We start from the raw sequence: 14,181 nt of genomic DNA on the forward strand, positions 1-14,181 counted from the left end.
AAGGCAGGATGAAAGCAATCAAGACTAAAATTACGGCAATAATTTTGCTAACCACTGAATATATTTGAAAACAATGTGATTTAAAATTATATGTCACACTGTGCATAAAAATGAGAAGAATGCAAGGGACTCTTTGGAAAGCATACATTCAGAGCATGGTGGTTGGCCACAACATTCACCACCCAGGAGAGCAACCTCTGACCTCTGGTAGCCAACAGATTTAGGAGAAGAAAGTATGAAGAAAGGGGTATGAAGAATTTCTTGGTACATTCATGTATTGTGTGTGCCTAAAGCAGAGCTTAGCTTTATTTTTTTGTAAAAATGCAGGCATTTATTTAGGTGTCTAAAGAATAGTTGCCATGTCCAGAGTTCTTTTGAAGATCCATTCGATGAGTTTCAGTTAAAACAACCTGGACATGCTGAAAACAAATTATTTTGTCATCAGAATGGATTTAATTATTTTTAGTCTACAACAAGAGAGAGAGATAATCAGTCATTGCATTTTTGTTGGGTGTCTTTTCTTCTCAAGGACACAAGAATTCACATGTGTGGACTAGTTGCTTTAAATATAACTGGTACAAAATCATGGGGGTTTTTTTGTATTTGCATTTAAAATCAATGGCCAGACCCTCCCTTGTTTTTAATTTACATGTAGCATTTTGGAGACATTTTCAATTCCTGGCAGAAATGTGTATACAATAATAAATTACTAGACCCTCACATTATTGAATGATATATGAGATGGTTATGTTGCTTCAGCCTTGAATGTATCCATCATTTAGCATTCAAAGTCTCTTTTGAAATAAAGTTGGACTTTTATTGTTGTAAAACAAATGTATGATCCAGCACATGCCTTTTCATTAAAAAAAGTTCTATTCCAAGGAAATGCTAGATGGCCCATATGCTACTGTTCTCAGAATCCAAGAATAAACACTGGTGGTAATATCCTCAACTGGTGTAATTAAAGGTAGCCCCATTAACTTTAAGAAAGCTATGACAACACACTCCAGTTGAGGATCCAGGCGGATTGGGTAGAGCAATTGAGTTAAACAATTGGCTTGATCCTCAACTGGAGTGTTTTCATAGCTCCCTTAAAGTTAACAGAAAAATAATTCAGTTCACAGTAACACCTAGGAATCTGACCTGTTGACTTCAGTGTTACTGTGCCCTGAATTATTTTTCCGTTAACTAAAATTAATTTTAATTAATTAATACCATGAAAGGGAGCACAGCAAAGGCTTGTGTACTGCCTTGGAAAGCAGCAATAATGGATGATTTGCCAGCTATGAAAGGTTCTGTTTAAAACCCTTTGCATTTCAGAGATGGGAAAAACACTCTGTTTTGTCTTCCCTAGGTGATTAAAGCAGTGGAGGAAGGCTATCGTTTGCCAAGCCCCATGGACTGCCCAGCAGCTCTTTACCAGCTAATGCTTGACTGCTGGCAGAAAGACCGGAACAGCAGGCCCAAATTTGATGAAATTGTCAGCATGTTGGATAAGCTCATCCGTAACCCTAGCAGCTTGAAGACATTGGTTAATGCATCAAACAGGTACCCATTCAGGTTGAAGCCATTTCTCAGTGAAAGACTTCCGTCCTAATATCCTGGCATTGAAGTGTCTTTTAGTATTTGGTCAGTAAAGACTCTCTACAGATCTACCAAGGCCTTTATTATCCCCAGAATAGTCTTCCCAGCCAACTCTTTCTCTTTAAATTGTCAGATATGCGGACAACTGAATCACTTTATAAATACTTCTATGCTATAGCAGGTAAAATTAGCATAACCTACGTTTCAAGCACTTGAGTTGGCTTGTATAGTCCCAGCTCCGTAGTGAAATTAATTCTGCTGTGTACTGGATTTAGGGGCCGTGCCTACATAAGATGCTGATTGAGTTGTTACTGTGCAGTCATGTAGTACTTTTATACCCAAATAGTAAATGACTGCACAGTAACCGGCATCCTGGTGACACTGACTGTGCAGTAGCTTGTAGCTTGTTACTACTGCTGAGTAGTAATGAGCTACTGCGCAGTAAGCACCTTGTGTAGATGCAGCCAGGGAGAGCAGAATTTGGCCCATAAAGTATATAATAAAAACCATTTCAGTTATCTCTCTGTTGACTTTATCCTGTTAATACTAAGAGAAGAGAAACCCTTGTGGGGAAATTCTTGAGACTAGCCAAGCTAAATGTTTGCAGATGCATTCCTACCCACACATGTCCTCTTGCCATCTTTCTTAACTCCATTATCATTCACCTCCATTTGTACCATTTGTCAAAATTACAAACCCTTGTGGTTGAACAATATTGTACACAAATGATTTTTCTAAAACCACATTAACTGAAAAAAACAGCGTGCAATTTTAATGTGAAACATGATCAATCCAAGCCTACAATTAAAGTAGAGATTATAGAAAAAGAGGACTATAAATATTTATTTTTAAATTCCTACTGGCTAGTAATCTAAACAATAAAAATTCCATGGTACCAGAAGCCTGAAAAGAATAGCTCCCTTTTTTTACTATTACACATGTTCAGTGTTTTTCATCTGCAGCATTAAATTATTTAGTTTTAATCCTATTGCCCTCTACACAAACTCAGGAGGACAGATTCTCAACCAGTGTAAGTCAAGGTGGCTCCACTGACTTCAGTGGAGCTATACTGACTGATGCCAGCTGAAGATCAGCCCTGGTTCTGTAATAATTGTCCACTTGGTCACAGGGAGGAAATTACACACACATTTGTACTGGCAGTGCTGTAGCAAACGTCTAGGAATAAGCAACAATTGTTAGGAAAGGTTAGGTTGGCACTGTGGGCCAACATTTGTTTACCAGAGTAAATGTCATTTTTTAAATACAAAGTAGGCACGAGTCTTCAGGCTACTTTCCATGCATCATTAATCCTCTGAAGAAGCAATTGAAGAATGAATCTTATTAGCAATTAGTTGTAATGTCATTCCTAGCAAATCTGCATAAAAAGGTTTATGGTAGCATAAAATATGAGACACTTCTCTTTTATTTTCAGTTTGGAATAGTCATTTTCAGGGCATGTTGTGCAGCAGTTCATACATTGTTATACCAAATTGCACCAGAGAAGATGAAAACAGGCAGTAAACCATTTCATATAGTCACTAAGCACCTTATTGATCTTTTAATGCATTTACAGTTCCAAGTCATTCCAAATGTCTCCATTTCAAAACCACTATTAGTGTTTCAAATGTGAACAGTGCACCTGAACCGTCAATTTTTTGTGGTCATGTTTATTTTACCCATATCATTCTCTATCCATAATAAAAAGTTACTGAATCAACCCAAAATTAAACAAAATGCCTCACTAAAGGATCTTTTATATGTACAATCCTTTATTAAAAATTCTCATTAATGCAGATAAGGGAGGAAATAAAGCATAACATGACAATGTACGCATATCAATAAATGCATTATGGTTTTCACACTGAAAATCCACCTCTTTCTTATGGTAAGATAGGAAGTTTGAATCCCCTCTGCATATAAAATTTTATGTGAAAACATGTTGCTTTTGGTACTGGTAGTATTTACATTTTATTAGATCCTTCAGCAAGGTCATTAAATGAACAAAGAAGTACTAATGTGATCTTAAAATATACAAAGATTTCTCAAGTGCTGAAATAATATCTCAGATATCTTACCTGTTTGATACATTTGAATTTAATTCCCATATTCAAAGCTTCACTCTGCAAAAATTTACATGTGTGCATTAGATTCCTCATGCAAGTGTTTTTCTTAGGCAGTGGATAAAGCACTTAGATACACTGGGTTTGGGATTCACATGTCCCATTCTCACGTCCTACCTGGAATAAATTGTTTCACCACTTTCTGCCTCATTTTTCCCATCTGCGCAATGGTGATATTGATGCTTAACTCGTTTGCAAAGTCCCTTGAAATCTATTGCCAGAAGAGATGCAGTATGTAAGCATGTAAGGTGTTTAAGGTATGGTGCTGCCCAGGAACCAAGTAACAACAGAATCCCATATTGCTGGACATGGTGCGAGTAGTTTTGGATTTGACTGGCACTTCTTTTGTGACTAAAGTTATATAGATATATTGGTCAAGATTAGACTGTAGGTAGCCTCCTGAGTCTAGAGCCGGATTTTAGAAATTGCTAAAATCAGTGGGAGACAAGTAGTTTTGAAAATCTAGCACATATTTTCAGAAACAGTCCCTCCAATTTTGACCACTGACTGGCAATGATAATCAGTGATGGGAAATACAATATGCATTTATCTCCACTCTCCTGACTTGTTTAGAAAGAGAATTTGGCTGCCATACTCTCTGCCCTTTGATTTACCATAGCTGTAAGTTATAATGAAAAAGAAAAATAGAGGTGGAGAAGATAGAACTTCTAGATAGGAAAACACAATAGATGCTTCCTCTTTAATATTAAAAATGGTGGATGAATAAGTTATATTAATCACTTTGAAATATTAAACCTTGTTGTTGTTTTTTTTTTTATTTTAGAGTGTCAAATTTATTAGTAGAACATAGCCCGGTGGGAAGCAGTGCCTACAGATCAGTAGGTGAATGGCTGGAAGCCATCAAAATGGGACGGTATACAGAGATTTTCATGGAAAATGGATACAGTTCAATGGATGCTGTGGCTCAGGTGACTTTAGAGTGAGTAGTTTCTTGATAATTTTCACTTAATTTGTTGGAGCAGGGTGAGAATACAAATAGGTGTAAATGAAGTAGAGAGGTAGGCTTCAGAAGAGGACAAAGAAGGGAAGCAGTTCACTTTCGTATGTAGCCATTAGTTTTCACAGAAGCCTCATCTTTTATTACCTGTATTGATAACAAATGCAGGAGAGAGTTGAACTTAAGGTCATTGTGTTTGTTAAAATAACTGGGCTCCTTTACCAAATAAACTTACACTAGATTTTGCATAACAGACAGACCCTATTCTGGCAGTTGGATTGCTTGGGGAATTTTTTTAATAAAAAAAAAAAATAAGCACAGTTTTATACCATCAAATGAATGGAAACTGGAATCTCTTCTCATTTACATTACTCTTATATGGGCGTCACTGGCTTTTGAGGGAGCTGTGCCTAACCCCAGGTGATTTGTGGACAGGCCCAGTATGTGATATAAGCGGGATGTGATTTTTACCTGCAAAAGATGAAAAACAGACATTTGCACAATTGATGTGGCTGACCTCATAACAGTGACAATAGACCATCAGTGAAGCCCATGTCATAACCCCCAAGGCCTGGATTCTTAGTTCCAAATTCCAGCACTGTAAAGGAGTCCTCAAAAGGGCACAAATTGCATTAGCCCCAACCGGACATTTTCAGAAATGGCAGTCAAGCCTAGAGGTCCCCTGCAAATATCCAGCTAAAAATGAAACGTTTTTTAAAGAAAGTGGGTCTGTTTGATCATTAATTGTCTTTTTGGATTCTGTGTGATGTTGAAAGGAAGAAATGGGTCTGATACTGGCCCAGTTCCAAGCCCCTCTCCCACAAGAGGGGTGCGTGTAAGCTATGCAGCTCAAAAGAGCTTGCCCTTCACTTGCAGGATTGGGTCCTGGGTACATAGTGTGTGGGCCAGTGGTGCCCTATATCGTTATGTTTGCATGCCTCTGAAATCAGGCTGATCTGACTGTATTGAATACAATACATAGCACTGAATTAATTCAGTAAATGCCTTGGGGTAGTTGGTTTATTATGTGCCTTTTTTTTTCTTTAATTTCCTGTACCACTTGTGTAATAATTATGCCTATATTTTTTTTTCCTATTATTTTTGCAAGCTGACCATAGAGACTGTGTTTCCAGCTTGGTTATTATAGGTTATCACAAATGTTGAATTAGAATGAAAAGGAAAATGACCCAGTCCTTTATGTTGTTCTAGTTCTGATCAGCACACACACACGCACGCATGCACCCCCTCCAGCTGGCCAATATGCATATTGAATTAACTGAAAATAATAAGAAATCCTATACTCACAGAACCTTAACGATTTCTCCTGTTCTGCAAAACAAGATCAACATTGCTGTAGGAACTCACTATTATTAAATGGAATTCACTCTACAGAGTAGGAATTCCTTTGAAACATAGAAAAGATGACCTAATAACAACTTAAAATAATATTAATAGTCTGGGGTCCAGTAGGAGTGGAAATGTTGCAGTGTCTCTTCTCTCACTACAGTTTTGCAATGCTCACAATCCTAATATCCCTTACTTACTGTGATTTCAGGACAGGGGCCGAACCCTATAAATAATTAAGCACATGTGTAACTGCACACTTTGAAGAGTCGTCATGTTTTATGTCATTATATATTTGTGTTTGTAGTACCTAGGAACCCCAGTCAAAAATAAGGGTCTCGTTTTGTTGGGTGCTCTATAGAAATGGAGCAGAGAAGACACTTCCTGCCCAAAAGAATTTGCAATCCACAGGGCAGACAGGAATAGCCAAGAGAGCAAACCCAGAGAGCACAGAGGTGGGATGAGGCAACAACTGGGATAGATCTGAGCAGAAAAGCTAAAGTTGTTGGGTCTGCTCACAACACTCAGAGTTAAGCATTTACATCAGTCATTTGAGTTTGGAGAGCTTGCCTTTTGCACAGTCCTGAGACCCTCCACTTCCACAGTGAGAGCAGAGGCAAAACTCTGCTTTGACAAAAAAAATGGAGATCCAGCAATAGCAGTGTTCCACTGATTTGTCCTGGTTTAGCCAAATTATCAGTGTTGGGTGAAAAATTTGGAAAAGTCTGACTGTTCCATATTGAAAAAACTGTTCAGATTTCAAAATTTGCTTCAGTTTTATTAAATTATAATGTTAAAAGTAACACATTTGCTCACCTCTGGAATTAAATGTTTTATTCAATTAAAAAGAAAAAAAACTGAGTTGTTGATGTTAGATTACCATTTTATTTTTATTTTTTTTGGAATTGCAAACAATTTCAGCAATCATCCCCTCCCTTCCTTCCTCACTTCCTCTCCAGCATTTCCCAGCTCACCATGCTCTGGTTATTAGGTTCTTCCATATTTCCTCCAAGTCATATTAGGTTAGACAAACACTTTTCTAAAAAGGTTTAGACAGGAATGATCCTGCCTTGAGCAGGGGTTGGACCAGATGACCCCCCAAGTGTCCTAGCCCTACTTTCTTGTGATTCTGTGTCATATGCAATGTATATAGACCTCATTACACATTATTTCATAAGCATTTTTCCCTAATCAGGGCCTAATTTGTCAGAAAAACATCATCATTTCTAAATTATTAAGTGGATTATACCTCCTCTAACATATACTAAAATAAAAGAATAAATAAGTGTCCCATCCATGCCAAATTATTTGCTATTATTTTTTCCTTAAGCTCTCTCAATATCTGTCTCTCATTCATCCATTCTGTGCTGTCCTCTCATGTCCTTTTTCTTCTCCCCACTTGCATATATGCTGTCAGCTTCTAAAGCTGGATTTCACACAACTAATGTCAATCCAAACAGGTTCTGGACCCCTTGCATTGATCAAAATATATATTTTACTCGGGACATGTCCAGCAGAGATTTTTATTATTGTTGTTATTAAAATTATTCTCTGTTGTAGATTTTTCATACTGAAATATTCAGTCAGAAAAAAAATGCTTTAAAAGAATCCCGTTGCACCATAAAAAGCCATTTCTCCTCAGAGAAAAGCAGGCTCTTTCAACCCATTCCCTCAATAGCCAGAGGAAAGCGGACATTTTCATCCTACTACCTTAGTAGCCATCCCACCTACTATACCTACTCTGCTGTCCCTGAACTTCAGGCTTTCCTGCCCTCTCTTATTTCTGCATCTGGTTGCTGCCTCTTCTTTGAATTGTTTCTTTTTTTATCCTTTATTTACTCTTTATTTTTCTCCTTTCCCTGTGTTTCTTTCTTTTCAGTTGTTGCTTCCTCACTCATCCTCCACTTGCATCTTCATCTATCCTTCCTTCTCCTTTTTTTAGCTCTTTCTTATCTCCCTGTGCTAATACCTTCTTACTTCCCCAAGTATCCCCCCTCCCTTGTTCTGCTCCTCTATCCCTGCCTGTTCCACTTCCCTGCGGCTGCAAGTATAGAAGCTGTGTGAAATTAATAAAATCAATGGAGTTCTTTTGCTTCGGTAGATCTGGTAGGCATCTTGCTGATTTCATTTGCTGTTCTGCCAGTGCATGGAGGACAGCAGCAAGGGACAGAGGAGCAGAGGCTGGCAAAATATGCCAAGACATCAGACAAATGTATATCAACCCTTCCCAGCCCCCAGGTCAAAAGCATCCCATGGGATACTCAGAAACAATATTCCACTTCATTTTTTTCTTTTTTCTTTTTTTTACTTTCTTCTCACTCATGAAACAGTTCCATGAAAACAAGGTGCTGCAGAAAAATTCATTTGTGCGCTAATATACATTCGGCCCATGCCTGGAAAACTCTGCCAGAAAAGAACCAAGGAATATTTTTCAGCCCAAACATTTTTCAATGAACAATGCAGACTTGCTCATGCAGAAATGTTCTGTGCATTCTTCTTGCTTTTACTGAATTATTTATATCAAAGACAAGTAAATAAACATTTAAAAAAAAAACCCTTCTTTTTGGCATTTTCCAAAAAAAATATTTCATTTTTTTAAAAATTCAAGTTGACTTTCTGTTAGGAAAATCCCTTCAGTTTTGGTTCGACAAAAAAAAAGTAATTAAAAGACCTTAATATAAGCTGGAACCTAAAATGAAGCATCTCATTCAACCAGAAATGATTTTATTATTATTATTCAGTTAAATTTATTTTTAAATAAGTTATCTTGGATTAATTTTTAAATGTTTTTTCCCTTGGGTTCTGCAGAATTGTGAGCTAACAAAAAGCTCAATTTATTTAATGGCTTTAGTCACGTTATAGCTTCTAGATACTTTGACCTTATCTGCACTGAAAACACCTTCCAAAAGGCAGGGAGTGCCTCTGAATTCTGTTCTCTGGCAGCAGTATCCAAAGGTCCCGCTCTCCTAGCGCCGCTAACCCAGGTGGCACAGTAGCGACGTGTTATCTCTGAACCAATGCCCACGCCCTGGTTGACTTCTTGGCTGACCAGACCTAGCTGCCTCCAAAACCTTTCACATCCACAAAGCAGTGCAAAGGAGCTGGTACTTCCAAGAGCATCTAATGAACACTTTTAAAAAGTTTAATTCCCTTTATTTAACTTTTAATCTGTGACGAGAGGTCTGAAGACAATTCCTTTTAATATCTACTTGCCCATTCTTCCAAAACATAATGTATTTTAAACTATATCCATACTGCTCTCCAGTATGTTCTTCAAAGGGCCCAAGCATACAAATCTTACACACAAGTTTTCTCATGGATGCGGATTCAGTAAATTCACTGAAACCACGTTTGCCAAAATGCTGACTAGTATAAATAGGGGTTGCACAATTGGGCCCTAAAATAAATCCATATTGTGCTAAGGATTCAACTCATTATTAAAATCAGTGGAGAGTATCTTTTAAAACCGAGTGGCATAATCATTTTATTTCTAGTCTAGGCATTACTATACTCTATTGCAGCATAATTTCTGTGAGCCAGTTCCTCAGCTGTTGCAAAGCACCAAAGCTCCATGGACTCCAATCTAATTACCCCAGTTTACTGCAACTGAGCATCTGACACCATAAGTTTATTATTGTAAGCAAATTAAATCCTGAGAATAAAGTTTATCTTTAGACTTAGATGCTTCCACAGTTGTGGCTGGGTTCCTAAACAACTTCTATCATTTTACAGTCTAACACCACTGATACCACCTATTTTGGTTTAGTTTGTTCAGACTTTGGTTTGCTCTCCACTTTGATAAGTTTTTGAGAAAATTGACAGGCTAATTTAAAATAAATTAATCAACATCTGTGCTATATTTTATATACCTTGAAAATCACCAAAGGCCAGGTCTTTATCTAAGGTAAAGTGGCAAGCTTTCCTTGACTTCAGTACTCCAAAACAAAATGTTTCTTGTGATTAAAAGCTGATCCAGATCCTTATCTGGTATAATTGGCATGAACTCCTGTGACTTTAACAAAGTTCTATGGATTTACAGCAGCTGAGGATCATAGTCACTGTTTCTGGAATAAGGGAAGAAATGCTGATCTAGCTACTGGCTACTACTAATGCAGATATACTAACATTGTACAGGTTCTCTCAACTTACTTGGGAGAAACCCCTGGAATACACAAAGTTCTTTCATGGTTACAAGTGGGCTTTTTTGTTTTAGCTTTCATTTTGTGTTGATTATTTTTGTTTTACTTTATTTTGCTTCTTTTCTTTTGTTTTGCTTTGCTTTATTATAAAGGAGAACAACAAAATATTTTATAGAGTGCAAATAAGAATCAATTTAAATATTCCGTGTAATTTTCAATATAGGTAATTGTTCAATATATTCCAGAGCTGGGACTTGGGGGGATCTGGTGATGAGAAGAGCTGAACATTTTCTCCCCCTCACCCAATGGCATCAGTAAAACACTACAGTTTTTGAAGTCTTCTCCAAATACTATCTAAAATGGCATTCCCCAAAAAAACAACCTGTATGGGAGCCAGAGGTGGAAATTAAATGGGAAGTGGAATACTGGATAATTCTTTCCCAAAATGTAGAAAAATGAAGAAATAAAGAAAAAATCTTTAATATGAAAAACTGTCCTACATTCCACTGAAAAGAATATTTAATCCCTGATAAAATGTTAGAGCCAACATTTTCAGAAGTGACTATTAAATTCAGATGATGAATTTGGGACATCTAAAAAAGGCCTGATTTTGAGAAGGCAAGCACTGAGCACTTTCTGAAAATCAGGCCTCATTAAGGCATCTTAAGGTGTACCAGACACCTAACAATTGAACCATCTGAAATCACTGGTTACTTCTGAAAATCATATTCCCCAGCTGACTTCCCTTGAGCAGGGGGCTGGACCCAATGATCTTGTGATGTCCCTTCCAGCCCTAATGTCCATGAAATCTGTAAAATCTATTCTTGTGTCCAACCAGTCCAATCAAAATCTGAATGACCAGTCATGCCAGGTTCAAACTGGAGATTACATGCAAGTGTCATAGAAAAGACACCCTACTATGCAACAAATTTTGGAAAAATAAAAATAAAAGGGCTAATTAAAGTGAATATCTCCCCAAGTCCTGAGCTCTACATGATTTAGCAAAGACCTGAAAGTTAATGTGTTCAAACAAAGAGTGATTTCTACATTTAGCTCTAATTCTTGCCAAGGGACGAATCTCCTTGTGAAAAGTGGAGCCTCACCCTCCACCCCCTCTTTCCGACCGGATATCAGACTTGAAGGAAACTGTGCCACTGGACAAGGCCTGCTCTTTAAACTTTGGGACCATCTAGTGACTTTGAGTGGGCCTGGAGCTCTATCATTACACAGCAAGAATAACTTTACCAGGACAACCCTCAAGAATAGATAGATCATGACTTGACTCTCAATCTCACACTTGGCTGGACCTATTGCTAACAAAATGTGGACTCCATACCATACCTTTTGAAAGATCTGTACTCACTGAATCTCAGGACACCCTGTTGTTTGTTATTAGTTGAATAGCTCTGAATATTTGTAATGATATGTGTTGTGTTACTCTGCATTGTAATTTTTCTTATAAAATAAAATAAATTATTTATTAAAAAAAAACACCGAATGAAAAATACTCAAGAATTCACCTGCTCCTGCTGCTTTTCCTAAACCTAAAAGTTTGTATTTCTCAGTTTGTGACACTGCAATTATTTCTAGAGGAACCAATTCTGATGTCATAATGATATAAGAAGGGAATAACAAACAAGAGCAGATGAACTCTTAAAAAAACAAAACAAAGCAATGGTGTCCATATTGTACAAAAGCCCCCAGTATGTGGGTGTCTAACTCCCCTAGCATCCTTGGAAATCCCAGCCTGAGAATCCCCTCTCACTACATCTGAAGAATGCCTTATGGTTTATGCCATCAACAGTTCCACTGATTTGCAAGGGAACACTTGAACTGAAAGGCACTGTAGAACCTGAGTAACAGTGGTAGAGTCTGTCCCTATAGTGGGACATGAATCAAGGGGAAATGGCATCCAGCTGCCTCAGTGGATGCTGAGTTCTTTTGAAAATTCAGTACCAGTGTGAACTGAGCCTGGAAATCTGGTCCTTGTTGTATAAAATATAACTAGAACCATCACTAAATGAAATGCTCACAGGGTATTTTTATACAGCTTTAAGGCTATGAATTCAACTAATTAAAAAGTGAGCTATCACAATTAAGGGCTAATTGTCCTCCACAAAGTTTGCAGCTGGGCTTTCAAGATTGGGGATGCTCTCAGAGTACCAGCTGTATTGCTGTATGAAGGCTTCTTGGAATTAGCTAAGGACAAACCAGCAATGTTACCTGTGATTTTCTTGGCTTGGCTTGGCTTGGCTTAAGTCAGGTGCTTAGTACAGTATAAGGGTACAATTATGAATGGGTTTGTGTTCATTTTCCACCTTGGATCAATGAAAGAAAATAAAAAATGAAAGGCCTCTTCACAGGACAGAAATGACAAGTATATTGACGTTCTGGTTCAAGTATATTAAAGAATGGAGACTCAGTGGAATTGGGCACCTATACACATAATGGAGTTCTACTCTCATGCGTGCTAATTAGCATGTGTCAGAGCAGACTCGCTTAATGGACGCTGCTGGAGCATACTCATTAGTACACTCCAGCAGCCTCCACATCACATGTACTCAGTTTCCCTGTATTTCAAAATTGTGGCAGGGGTGCTTTAACTAAAGCTTGTCAAATGAGCCTTAGTTAAAGTGCCCTGTTGCCATTTTGAGGCATGGGATGCTGAATACATGTGATGCTGTGGGTGCTTTAAACAGAGTGGCTCTCAGAGCTGTTCTAATTAAAGCCCCCTTCTTTCCACCCTGGAGCATGGGTATAGATGCCCAATGCTTTTACACATGCCAGTGTCCATCAATCTCCATGACTGTATGCATCTCTAGTCCTGCTGTGCACACAGGCTGAATGATAAGATCTTCTAATGACCAGACATCTTAATAAGACTGTTGCACACAACTTTGCCTGATTCATGTGCCCAGTTTTGGTGCCCATATAATTAAGTTGCTGCCTTTAAAAGATTTGGGGTGAGAATTTAAAAAATGTGTAAGTCATTTTCAAAAGTGACTTAGGCCCATAGGAACAGTTAGAGACCTAAACCATTTCTGAGAATGAGTCTCAGGCCTTGTCTGCACTGCCTCCACATGAAGCTTGGGAGTGCCACCCGAAAGCAAGTCCCATCCCCTCACTCCTACTCAGTGGCCACGTCTACATGAGACACTGACTGCACAGTAGATCAAGACCACTGCACAGTAGTGTCACTATATGCTTCCTGCCATGTAACGCTACTGCGCAGTAGTCTTGGGTTAGTACACAGTCAGCATCACAAAAAAGCCGTTCAGCAACACTACTGCACTGTAACTCTGGTTACTGTGCAGTTATTTAGTATTTGTTTATACAAGTACTAGATGACTGCACAGGCATGACTGCACAGTCAGCATCTTATGCAGGCATGGCCAGTGTATACCAAAGCTCAGAAATGAGGCCATGATTATGTACCAAGAAGTACACCCAAGACTGAAAGCCTGAGAGTGATACTGGGACACTCACTTAGATTCCCTTCCAGTCAGTCATAGCACCTCACCCTGGGCACATCTACATATGCTTTAATGCACCGTTGTTACCGCACATTAAATTTAGTACCTCTAATATGAGATACAGTACTAACTAAAAGTGCAATAACTGTCACTACTGCACAGTAGTGTCTTTTTATTAAACTTAATCCACAGTAGAATAATTCTACTGTGCATTAGCGCATTAGCATGCCTTTCACTGTGACTTGCTAATGCACAGTAGAATTAGTCTACTGTGCATTGTCTCATACAGACGCACCCTCTAAGAATAAGTGAGTTCCTAGGGTGAGCTTCCCACTGGCAGTCCCAGGCTCAGCATGGAGATTGTGTAGACAGGTCCTTCAGCTCCCAAGTCACTTGGGTGCTTTGGGAAATGCTATTACTCACTTTGTCATGAGCAAGTCATCTTGACTATGGTACAGTGTTTTCTCTGATAAGGGCTGTGCCTTAGCACTTATCTTTTATGCACTGCTAGCATCTGAAAGTCAGCGTGGATGCTGTGCCATTTACTTGAGCTCAGTTCTATT

At 38.3% G+C, this 14,181-nt stretch overlaps 1 protein-coding gene across 7 annotated transcripts in view; it reads left to right on the plus strand.

Annotated features, from left to right (window-relative positions):
• The window catches only part of EPHA5 (EPH receptor A5), a 369,106-nt gene that overhangs the window by 350,543 nt on the left and 4,382 nt on the right, over window positions 1–14,181 (plus strand). For 4 of the 7 annotated variants that reach the window (XM_019522269.1, XM_019522268.1, XM_019522273.1 and 1 more), the window contains 3 exons: window positions 1,355–1,548; window positions 4,489–4,644; window positions 11,199–11,652. In XM_019522269.1, the coding sequence (XP_019377814.1) occupies window positions 1,355–1,548; window positions 4,489–4,644; window positions 11,199–11,415 (567 nt within the window). In that variant the 3' untranslated portion in view covers window positions 11,416–11,652. Of the gene's footprint in view, window positions 1–1,354; window positions 1,549–4,488; window positions 4,645–11,198; window positions 11,653–14,181 lie in introns of those variants that run through there. The other 3 variants (XM_019522271.1, XM_019522272.1, XM_019522270.1) reach the window with 2 other exon arrangements.

This window comes from Gavialis gangeticus, unplaced genomic scaffold (assembly GCF_001723915.1).
Source record: "Gavialis gangeticus isolate Ggan-Ray unplaced genomic scaffold, GavGan_comp1, whole genome shotgun sequence".
NCBI lineage: Eukaryota > Metazoa > Chordata > Crocodylia > Gavialidae > Gavialis > Gavialis gangeticus.